This window comes from Protopterus annectens, chromosome 15.part0 (genome assembly GCF_019279795.1).
Source record: "Protopterus annectens isolate FY-2018-M chromosome 15.part0, PAN1.0, whole genome shotgun sequence".
NCBI lineage: Eukaryota > Metazoa > Chordata > Ceratodontiformes > Protopteridae > Protopterus > Protopterus annectens.
The window spans coordinates 30,885,219-30,898,102 of record NC_056749.1 but is presented as its reverse complement, the minus strand read 5'-3'; the positions used below and the strand labels follow the sequence as shown (position 1 = coordinate 30,898,102).

Below are 12,884 nucleotides of genomic sequence, written 5' to 3'. Positions count from 1 at the left end.
ACTTCCTCTATGCTCCCTAACAATTTACCCGGCTGCTTAATTAATAGTGTTAAACCTGTCCTTGCAGACACACTCCTTAAACCATTTAACTTAAAATATCAGATACTGGTTTTGTCCCTGATGAGTGACAGAAGTGGAGATGCCCCTCCAAAAGGGTGGCCTTATAACTGACCTGGGTAATTACAGACTTTAGCAGTCTTACAAACTGTATTATAATGGACCTCATAAACTGTGACATCAAGACCCTTGTTAGACTTGAGCCCCAGCTATCTGGTTTTGTGAAGGGTAGATCCTGTCTACTTAATCTGGCTGAATTTATTTGAAAGTGTTACAGAAGCAGATGATGATGATGATGACAGAAGCAGTAGATGGTGGCCATGAAGTGTATACAGCATTTCTTGACCCAGCTAAGGCCTTTGACACCATTCCGCAATGAAATCATACAAAAGCTAAATCTTAAAAAACACTGACCCATATGAGGTGAAATGGATCACTATCTGGATGAAAGACAGAACCACACAGTCTGAGTTGTAGGTACCTCAACAGAAACTGCAAATGTGACCAAAGATGCCCCTCAGGGGTTCAATGCTGAGACCTCTCCTTTTAGGTATTTACTTCTTAAATCTCCAAGAAGAGAGCCAAGATTTCTGGCTAAAAATTTTGCAAATAATTACAAACTGGGTTTGCTGTTTTGTTGCCCTATGACACACAAACGCAAAAGAATGAATTCACCCTGGTAAACTCTTGGTGTAGTAAATAAGGGCACAAATGAAATACAAAAAAGTGTACTATCATCAGTTTTTAAAGACAACCTCTCCTTTCATACTGCTTGTGACAAAGGGAAATACTGCCAGTCCAGCTAGCTGGAATTTTGTAAATAATTCTATGTCATTTGTGAATATTAATATGATTTTTTATAGAAATGTAACAGAAGCAGATATTTACAAAATCCCAGATAGCTGGGCTGGTACAATCTCCTTCTGTTGCATTTCTATAAAAATCCGCTGAAAAAGGACCTGTGCCCGGTTGGAATTTCCCGGTAAACAAATGTAAATAAATAAATAATATTCACAAATGACATATACTTACAAAATTCCAGAAAACTGGGCTGTTAGTAAGTATATGTCATTTAAGAACATCAATATGATTTATATAGAAGTGTGACAGGAGATACTGTCAGCCCAGCTATCTGGAATGTTAGAAGTGGCTGTGTCTCATTTGTAAATCCCAACATGCTTCATGTAAGATGCTTGTGCTACAACTGTGTTAGAACTGTATGTTATGTACTGAGCCCTGCTGGCTTAGAACAGAAATGTATATAAACTATTGTAATTGTGTAAATGTATATGTTTAACAGTTGGAACTAGAACATAGAGGGTTAACTTGCATGACTTCAAGAAAATAGTTGAAATTAAATTGGTTTACGATTGTACTACAAAAGTTATCTTTCAGTTTCAGTCAACAGGAAACAGGATGTCTACACCAGGAGACTCTGTGTTGTTTTGCAAGTGTTTTATTGCTTTACTTCTTCTAGCAGCTGCAAACATCTGAAGGGTATGTATTTTCAGAGAGATGTTATGTGGGTAGTTTCTGACAATGGGGGTTTAGCTTGGGAAGTCAGGTGACAAAAAGTGATGTCATCCCAGCAGTAATATTTTATATTAATTTAAGACCTCTTTGAGAAACAGTGCGTTTTGTATCTGTATTTTGACCTGACAACAATATCAGCTAGAAAATCTATTCACAGCCTTGCCTTGCTGTAGGCAAATTTCTAGGGCACAGCAACCCTCTTAGATTCAGACAGGAATATATTAAGTAAAGTATAGCTTAGATGCTTTCTTCATTTGAGACTGTCTTGCAATGTTGTTTTTAAATATGTCCTATGATTTTGAACTCTGATGGAACTGATCACTTACTGAGTATTGGCTTGTTCTTTTATTATTTATTATTAAATATATTTAAACCTTTCAATTGTGGCTGATATGTTTAGAGATATTTTACTTATATATCTATTTGGGGACACTGTACAGGCCACTCCTAATAGCCTGGCACTTGGTCAAACTACCATTTGGATTAATAACATTACATAGTAGGATTGGACACCTTTTGTTAAAGGCCTTAAAGTAGCTGATAAGAGTGGCTGGTGGCAATCGGAATTACCTTATAGTTTGGGCAGAAGGGGGAATAGCTTGTAAACCTGTGCCAGTCTTTCTCAGAAGTGTGTGTTTGTATATAAATCAGATCTCAGAGAGTGTGCCTCACCTACTTTGGCAGGGACATGAAGCACTGGCTGGACAGAGAGGGTACTGGAGATCTTGGTTTGGCCACTCAGCTGAGATCTCAACTCTATAGCGGTGCCAGTGGGGAGTCTTATTGGGGATCTGGAGAAAGAGGAAGAAACCAGCCCCAGACTGACTGTGATCTCTGTGTGCTCTTAAGGGAAATTGCACTTTACTGTGTGTGTACTTGTCATCCTCCTAGTGTATACATCCCGTACTGTTGCCAGTGGTGAAGATTGAGGTTCCTTCATTATTGGGCCAGTGCAGGGGTGTCGCACTGCTGTCACAACACACAGTCTACAAAACAAATACGTAGTTAGGTCTCTACGTATTTGGGTTGACAGCTCCCTCTCTTTTCTTCATCATATAGTAACAGTTATCAGGAAATAGTTTTATTTAGCCCAGTCAGTTGCCAAAGGAGTATCACCAAGGTCTAAAGAGGTAATCACTTCCTTACACTCAGCATCAATCGAGCTGGTTATCAGATCTGCCAACCCTCTTGGGACATTTCTCAATAAACATATTAAACATTTACAAAGATTCCAATATTCCTAACCAAAAAGATCACAGGCCAAACATAACTAAGCTATCAAGACAGGTTAGAAGCTCTCTCTCTTTACTCAGGGTCTTAAAGAGTTTTGAGGAGAGATCTCTTAGCTTACCATGCCATTAGAGACTCTCACTGTCCTGTACCTCTCGATTCCCCACAAGTAAAATATGCCCATCAATACTGGAACCAGAGACCTAAATCTTCACCAGCAGATAAATAAAACATGATAGTGGGACAGGTTTATAATCCAGTGCCATCCAAACATCTGGAATACACTTTCCCTGCAAGTTAAGCAGTGTGACTCACTATCTCCTAATAAACAAACTAGATGACTGGATGGGTAACCACATAATTACTCCAGGATTGACTAGTATGGTCCTCTTGAAGAAAGAAGGTGCTGTCTGAGAAGGGTACTGACAAAGCAAGAATGGTCATGAGTCTTGGTGGCCTTGGAATGTCTATTTATCTATACAGTTGTAGAATTCACAACTGATATTTGATGGATGATATTGCAGGGCTTGAAGTGTAATCAATGTATTTGGAGTTTAAGGAAGTGGGAGTAGTGAGTGGTCTGTTTCAACTGGAAAGTTACACATTGTGCAACATGTATGCTGCACGTATATTCAGTTAGTAAAAGGGAAGCAACCTAGGGAGTTCAGCGGGGAAGGAATTTTCTCATTAAAAGGACCAGTATGAGCAGAAATTGATTTTTTTCTTCACAGGAAGCTCTACACAAACCAAAACTACGAGCAACACAATGACTACTTATAATCAAATTTAGTTTGTTTACTTATTTTATCTAAACCTGCATGCCTCATGGGAGCAGATACAATGATACCACCTTTTCTTTTTGGAAAGCTTTTTTTGCCTACAATGCACTGCAAGGGAACAACTGATAAGATTACAATACCCTAGTCTTTATTTTCAGATCACAGTCCCATTCACTTAGAATGGAAAGAGAGAGACTGTCAGGTTTGAGTCTCATTTATAAAAATGTCAGGGACTGTTGCATATTTGTTTCCTACATCTGTGTTTAACCACACACGAAACATTAAAAAAAAATGACTAAATAAAACTTTTCCAAAAAGTGCTATTTTGTGAGTTTCAGGTCCTGTCTTCCTTCTCTGAGTCAGCCACAGTGCCACATTACCTAGCTTGCAAAGCTCAACACTAATCAGTGAAAGTGCACTTGTTGGTTATCAGGTTTATTTGCCTTCGGATTATAAAAAGGCTTAATGGATTTATGGCCCTACGTAAAGGAAATAACGCAGATTTATATGAGAGCATAAAGTCGGAGAGAAAGATGAATTCTGAACACCTTAATGACCTCAGTTTGTGTGAAAAAAAAACTAAAAAGAGCAAGAGATAACTTGGTGTGTTCTTTTCCTTTGCAAAAACTTTCATGTGTGATACAGAAAATGTTGTAAGAGCAAAGAGACAAAGGCCTAAAGACTAACATTGTGTGCACTAAAGAAGATGACCATATTAGAAATGCCAAAAAGGAAAACTACTAAGCCATATTTTTTAACATGTGAAAGCATGGGGATCTCCTTTTAGGAACACCTGCTAAAAATGTTTATGCAATGTGGGAAGACTTGATCTCAGAGAAAAACGTTGGCATGTGCCTATATTAAAGAGAGAAGCATTCATACTGTGTATGTTCCTATGTCAAGGAGCTGGAGATCTGCCTGGATTGCATTACTCTGTATTGTGTTTAAAGCAGAACAAGACAAATAAAGACCGTTGCACTTGGTGAAAAGCCAGTGTTTAATAAAGATACAATACCGTGAAACAGCACTACTCTTGGTTACTACGTTCAGTTATGTCAAACTGGATATTTAATTTACACAGTAATATTTATTTCTGAAAACTGAAATGTTCTTCATTACATATATGTAGTCACAATCAGGTTTTTCACAGTGTAGTCTTGATTTAGGCGGTTTTGTACTCTGGAAAAAATATACAAGAATGTCCTAATATTTTAGAGGAAAACATTTTCTTTCTTCCAAAGAAAGTTTTACAAAAAACTGCGTGATATAAAACAAAATTCTTTAGCAATGATTCTATTTTGGTAATTGAAAACGGGTCTCTCGTTATAGGTTGGGGATTCTGTCTGTTCTATAAAATCTCGAGTTTCAGTAAGAAATAATTCACTCTGGCAGCCTACATGGAGTCCTTAATGCTTAGTGGTTTCTTAAAGTAAAAAGTCTGACGTGTAATTCTTCACTGAAAGTGAATCTGTGGATTGCTTAGAGATGCAGAAGGATCATACATCACTGACACACGGGGCCTACAGTCAAAGCTGGTATACCGATTTTTCAGTTTGTTTGTAAGCAAACTGTCATATAACTTATGGTACTGTGTTCCTGATGAGACTATAAAAAACAAACCAGTAGAATTAACCTCAGTAGCCAATTGGGTAAATATACTACTTATGGAGAAGGGAAAATGAATCAAGACCAAGATCACAGACTTTGTTCAAATTTCAGCAAGGTACAGCATGACAGTGGTGTATCACACACAGCATAAATGTTTACAACTGCTAGCTACTTATGAAAGCTGAATGTACACTACCACAAAATACACAGAAAGCTGTAGTATATTAACGCAACTAGTAACAGTATTTCAAGGTTTCAGAGATTCCAGCACTTGTTTCTCTGGAAGGGGAGATTTCCAGCAAGCTGCTAAATAGGCAGCAATACACAAAAGGCTGGGCTGTACTGGGGAATAGTGAACCGTGCAAGAACATTCTTAGCCTTACTACCACATGCTGACAACTATTAACTCCTAAAATGTCCATTATTTGTCTGCACTACACACCTTGGAGCAAATTAGTGCAACAAGAAAATAGGAAGTACCAAAAATATAATACACACAATCCTGTTTTGTACAGTTCTGGCATTAAATAATTCCTCTTACTGGTTTACAACATGAAAGCAAGAACTTGTATGGGGATGATGCCACACTGACTTGGCATTAAGCCATTGCTGGCATGTGCAGGTACATTGGGGACAGACACACATATAATTAGCAGAAACTGTCAGCATACAATTCCTGTATACATTGTTTTATGTCCTTCAACTGGGACTGCATTTGCTGTATATTAACCAGCTTTTGTACCTCTTTATCACCTGCTTTACTGTTACTTGATAGGCGACTACCTAGCCCTAACTACAGTGTTACTGCTTTAAATAGTTTTACATGCATGTGTATGAGTGCGCAGCTATATTCATGTATGTACATACGTACACACCCACAAATTTCTGTTTACAGGACAATAAATAAAGCAAATAAGAGCAGGATGGCCCACACCAGGAACAAACAAAATCTTTAGTAAAAGTCAATGCCAAAGAGTTCAAAAGCAGTACAAAAGAATGCAAGTAATGCAAACGACTTAGGCTCTTTCATCTAAAACACATCAGACTACACCAGAAACTTGTGTTTTTCCGTCTTAATCGTTTACATGTGTTAACTTGGAAGCCAATTTTCAGTGGAGTTTTGGGGAAAACCTACTTAGGAAAGACAAAGAATATCAGAAAACCAGGATATTTATCCCATCTCAGAAATGGAAACAAAGGATTGCTCTGTAACTAGAAATTCAGCCTAAGTGATGATCTCAATGCATTGACTTTTTTTTTCTAATGAAAGCTAACCCTCTAGAGTGATCCGTCAGTATATTATGCACAAAGGCTGCTATGACTGACTGCATACACTAGAAATGTATCTACAGAATACATCCTAGAGGCAGGCACAAGGACAAATATGAAAACTGTTTAAAAACACTATGTCCAGTCTAGAAGAAGTGCAAGTCTTTGACACAGCTGTCTAAAACGTAGTCCAGTAGAAGTCAGACAAGACAGGTAAGCTTGACTGTCTACAGTGAATTAATGTATGCCACAAAACAGGGATAATATTGATTGTGGTAGACCAATCATTTTACAGTACAATGATAAAAAAATATGTAAGTCCAGTGAGGAAGGGTGCATTACATGCCTTGCTGAACGGGTGGACAGAATTTTTAAATTTATCGTGGGGCATCTAAAAGGAGTCACTGCTACAATACTTGCTATTAAATGAATATCTTTTCACTGACCCAGTAGTACCTCGTTTGTTTTATACTTATGCTAAAATAAATGTCTTAGTTTGTCTATAGAGTAGCTCTCTGCTACAGTTACCACCAGTTTAGTTCATGGTTCCCCTAGAGAGTAAGTTCTCTACTACAGTTTCCTTTTACCGTTAACACCAGCTTAGTTCAATTACTCACACCCAGCAATGCACACAAATCTCCAACAAATCGAGTTGGATACCATGGATTATGGGAGGAGAGTAGAAGGGAATGAAATGTACAGAGTGTCCAGCTACCAACATAAAAGTACAGTAGTGGCTCCGCCCAAAAAGGCTAGGGTATGTCTGCAAGCTGAAGTCAAGTCAGCTACCCTCTTATAAGAACTGTGCGCTCACCCAAAGGAGGAGTGCGACTAACTGCTGGTGACCTACTTCTCAAATTCTTGTCCCACTGTGGATCAAATGGATGTAGTGGAACAGCCCCACCTGGACAACATCAGTCGGTCTGAAAAAGAAAATATATTTAGATCAACCAGGACACAATCTTATTTTCATTATAACATAACAGTCTCCTATAAACGTGGGCAGCTAGTATGCCTACTGGTAGCTAAATCCAAGAAAAGCACGACAAACTCACATCATCCCAGTGGTCGCATTCGTACTTCAGCTTATTTAGAGCGGGCTGCACGTCTTTCAATAGCTCCTCTTCCTCCTCCTTGCTGATAAAATTCTCTTTAACCTCCACGTCGTTTGCAATCTGGTCCCACACAGCCGTATTGGAACACACCATCCATCCATACCGGCTGCAATTACCTTCAAACCGATGGGGCTGCCAACTAAGAGCAGCGGCGCCTGCTATCTGAACACTACCTCGACTGTTGAAATAGCGGGACCCAACAGCAGCCCGTATACCGACTATAATCAGACTTACTGATTTCATTTTTCCACTTTAAACGCCAAATAAAACTAGTTGCTTTTGTTAGTAAAAACTTCTACGACTAGAACCAAAGGAGGCCGCCATCTTCCATGCGCGCAACGCTTGTTGGGAAAAGTAGAAGGCTGTGGTTTTGAAGTTTTATGCAACTTTAATCATTTTGCTATTGTCGCATTTCGCGACCTGTTTTGTCTTAACAAATTCGTTTATATGTAAGACTTAACCATGCCACGTTCTTCTTCGTGATACCCTTTTAGGTACACTATCTTGGGAGGAGCGCTGCATTTAGTAGTAGCACAAGTTTACCTTAGCCCAAGAAATCCGGATAAAGCCAAAAATAATTTGGGGGACAAAGGTCCCAAATAGGAACAGATTTTAAATATTGCTCTTATAAAAGTAGAAAGTTGCTAGAATAATAGATTTTGTGTTGCCTTGCATTTTCTAAAGGCTATGAAGTAGGAAACTCAAATGTATGTCATTCACACAGATAAACTGTCCCAATCCTCCAATTTTAACTCAGCCCGTCTTAATCTTTCCCAAAAGTTGTCTTTTGTAAAAAAAAAAAAAAAAAAAAAAAAAAGTGGTGAACTACCTTTAACAAATATTTTACTTGGTAAAACAGCAGTATATGAATTAATATGCATTGTCTAATATCCAGGGGCGGCTAGTGACTTCAAGTCAAAGGGGGGCTGCAGGAGACAGCTGAATGGGTGGGGCCAATGGGAAGGGTGTGGCCAACTAGAAAGGGGTGGGGCTATGCTACAAACCACAAAAGCTGGTACTTTAATTAAATACACTGCCCTGGGTGCCAAGCTGTCATTATGAGAGTCCAATCAAGACAAAATGAAGTGTAGAAGAAAAAAATATTTCAGTGCATTGGCTACATGACAACTTACTTAATATCTAGATGAAAACAAAAAGGTTGTGAGGCATGAAAAAATGAATTACTTTTTAAATACATTACTGGAATGCCAGTCAAAATGAAGTATAAAAAACAAGCAGCACTCAACTCAAAACACTTCTCATTGCCCTGCAGTTCTAATTGTAATAATTTATATTCAGCTTTATAAAAGTACCAAGTAACATACTGAAATTAGCAATCTTTGTGATACCCCACTTGTAAAAATGTTTCTTATCCAAAAAAGACCTGCTGCCTAACAACAACTATCTACTTGTTTCATGGGGAAAACATGATCAAAATAAAAAATGAACAGCAAACAAGAAACAAGCTCAAGATAAATTGCTTAAAGGATTACTGCACGTTATGGACCACATATGAGATTGGCATTCTGTTTAGTTTACGGGTAAAGCCTGCAAAGATGACTGCAAGTCTCCAACAAATGTAATTAGGTTCTGAAAATACTATAATCCTGTCCTTTATTACAAATACTGTCGTATGCATTTCAATACCTAAGGCTTATACACTATCTAGTTATGTAAATATTCTCTGCATGGAAACAACAAAAAGGCTTTCAATGTTGGTAATTCCTTAACAGTATGCTTATTAAAGCTTACTTGCATCTTGCAATCTCAGACAAGCTTACCTGATGGTCATTTAAAGCATTGGTACTTAAACACAGAGCAGCAGGCTCTTTCTGAATAATAAGAAGCATAAATCAACAGTACAAAATATGACACAAAACCAGAACATTCTGCAAAATCAAGGACAGATGTAAAGTCACTGTAGTACTTGTGTCTACCTTGGATGGGGGAATACTCTGCTTAGTTGCTTAGTAGATGCAAGAGAGCTGTACATATGTAAGAGTTGGAATGGAAGAACTGTTGTAGACGCAGCAGCAGGTGCAAAGGAATTGTCATAGTGGATGGCAATAGTATGATGCAGGCTCATCAGTACGTGTATATTTTGTTATGAATAGGTGAGCTTGGAGGTATTAATTATAAGGTGGTCTCAGAGAAGGAGATAAATCCACCTAGTCTGTGGGGCAGTTTATTCATAGTTGCAGAAAGGAGATTATGTATGCAGTGATGGGGCAGTTTGCTGTGAGTATAGTCAGTGGGAGTAAAGTGCAGCTAGGATAAGGTGGTGTTACTGCTTGGAATTTTTATTTATTTATTTTTATTTATTTAACATTTGTTGACTGGGAAAGTCCGACTAGGTTCCAAAGATCCTATTTTCAGCAGAGACCCGGGGAGAAATGCTCCAGACACGTCTTTATATTTTGTATTTAGCAGTCATTTGTATAGTAAGCTATAAATATATAGGTGAATTTGATGAAATAGTAAGGTAGAACTGTAAAAATATACCAGATGTTTAGAAGTATAGAAATAGATTGGTCTGAGCTGACAATGAGCAGTATCAGCCATAAATTGCATCCACTGCAAAATATTCCTTTTGAGCAAAACAAATAATTCCTTGTCTGACATCAGGCGATCCCTGGAAGCACAAAGCTGTGTTTGTTTAGCACTCCCAACTTTGGTCAGAAGAATAAAATAAGATCAAAGCCCAGTTCATTGTGCAGAGCTCCTTAAATCCACCATCATTATAAAATCTTCCCTTGCTACAACTTCCTATGTACATCCATTCCAGCCTGTAGAACTATTTGAAATTTTGATATATTGTTTCAGGAAAACTGCTACCTAGTCATTCAGGCATCTTTTTGCTAAACTACTAGACTCTAGCAGAAGCAGTATTATAAATGCTGAACATTTTCATCAATAATAGTTAACCTCAAGTCATGCATTTTATATAATATATATAATGTATGCATGTGTATGTGTGTGTGTGTGTGTGTGTGTGTGTGTGTGTATATATATATATATATATATATATATATATGTGTGTGTGTGTGTGTGTGTGTGTGTATATATATATATATATATATATATATATATATATATATATATATATATATATATATATATATATATGTGTGTGTGTGAGTTTCCTTCTCTTTGTTAAACTCTCATATTATTGACAGTTTTTCAGTCGGTTCCATTTGGTTTACAGAATGGCTGATCAACAGTGTTGGTGCAAGACCGCTGTAATACCGGGTTGGGGAACATTCCATTTCCCTGCTGTTGTGCAGTCTTGGAGTGGGTATATTTAAGTATCTAGGGGTAAGGGGAGCCCCCCCCCCAGAAAACAGTATTTTGTGATTTTCATGCTCTAAGTTTATGTCTTGGAGCATATGTATTTTAGTGTTGGTAGTTTAGTTTTCTAAGTTTTGTGGACCATAATCACTGCTGCAATGATTTTTAAGCAGTAATTATTTTACATATTTCCACATATCCATCCATCCATCTCTCTCTTTCCCCAATCGTTGTACTTCAGATGATTGCTGCCCTATTTCACCAGTCTCAGAAGTAACCTACCAGAGACAAAATGCCTTAGTAAATATGGTATGAAAAGTATAATTTCAGGGAAGGACTTAGTACAGTTGTAATGTTGCAGAGTTTGTCACAGAAAACATCCTTCAAAGAAAAGCTTTCAACATCACTGACAACAATATTCATTGTCAGTGAGTAGGGCATACGAGAATTGTTCCATTTGCTCAAGATGGCAACCTTCTAGTGCATGTATGCAAAGAGTGAGCAGGGGAGTGTGAGACAGATTATCACAGGGAGCAGCTATTGTGATCTGCCTAATGATACGTCTTGATTAGATTCAACATTAATATACTTCACTCTAAAAACATGTGCACTTAACCAGAAAGTAACTTTGAAACAGCTATTTAATTACGCAACTAAACTTCATGAGTGTTAAGTGGCAGTACTAGTAACATATCAGCTAAACTGCACAATCTCTGAATCGGAGAGTTTAAGCAGGAAACATCCACATAAGTAAATATAGCTGCATTTAAACAACATAAATTAGAAATCTTAACATAGGGTTCCTTGCACTTTTAAAATAATAATGCTGTAGCAAAAAGGAAATATCAACTTGCAGACATTCAAACACAAATGAACGAAAACTACATGAATAAGGCTTATGTTTTGTCACAAGAGTTCAACTTTGCCTGACTTGACTAGAAAGGGTAATCCTCAGTGACTTCGGAAGCATACAGAAAAACATCAAATATATCAATAATATAAAATGTAAACTGCAATGCAGTTCGTTTTAATGGTAGGAGTGAGAGACTGTGCTGCTATTGTACAACTACAGCAGAGAACGTAGACAGTAGGCATTTATATAAATAAACAGTGATGTTTACACATTAACTGCATTAGGAGCCTTAAACTATGTAATCTAGTGCTCTTCAAATAATAACCCAGAAGCAACTGACAACCTAAAACAGCACTCTGAGCTTAAATGGATGAGTTTCAACCAAAGCAGGTGACAGTGTCATACAATGTCTTTCAAAATGGTAGGACAATCACAAAGCTAAGTAGGATGTAGATGAATGTTAAAGGGCATACTTTGCATGTTTGAGGCCTTGGGCTCAATCCATTGCAAAATGCTTTTAGAGGTCTGGAGTTAGCATAGAGGAATAAGCCAATGACTTGTTATGGGCTGCTTCCTGTGGTACAGGATTTGGTTTTCTCAACTTCCATTTGCCAGTTGTGTGGTACTGAGCAAGTCAGTTAACCAGACAGTGCTTTGGGACAAGTGGGAAGTGGGCCTAGGCTCTTCAATGGTCTCCTGGACTACATGCTTCCTATGAATCTACTAGTTCTTAATTGAGTTAATTTAACTTGTTAAATAAAATAAAAGAAAGTGGAATGAAACACACACGTGCACGCATGCACACACACACACATACTAGAAGCTCACCTTCACGTCATCTCTGCCGACAAGCAAATCGCAAACACTAGAAGCTCACCTTCACTTCATCTCTGCCGACGAGCAAATCCGCCCCTGTAATCCTCTCTGCCGACGAGCATTGGTATCCAATGAGCCTTGTAATCCCCTCTGCCAATGGGCAAGCGCTCGTGATTGCAAATCCGCCCTGTAATCCTCTTTGCCGATGAGCAAGTGCACATGATTGGTCCAGCGCACCTTAGCTTAGATATCCATTGAGCGATTGGTCCAGCCTGCTGCTGCTGCTGCAGTCCGGAGTGCTTCCATTCTGTGATGTCACCACAGCACAGACTGCTG

General features: G+C 38.2%; 1 protein-coding gene across 1 annotated transcript in view; it reads right to left on the bottom strand.

Moving 5' to 3' along the window:
* The window catches only part of ALKBH7 (alkB homolog 7), a 270,184-nt gene extending 261,831 nt beyond the window's left edge, over positions 1 to 8,353 (bottom strand). Inside the window, exon 1 of the mRNA XM_044057081.1 lies at positions 7,532 to 8,353. Coding sequence (XP_043913016.1) covers positions 7,532 to 7,834 — 303 coding nt within the window. The 5' untranslated portion in view covers positions 7,835 to 8,353. The remainder of the gene's footprint in view (positions 1 to 7,531) is intronic.
* Between the last annotated feature and the right edge of the window lie 4,531 nt (positions 8,354 to 12,884).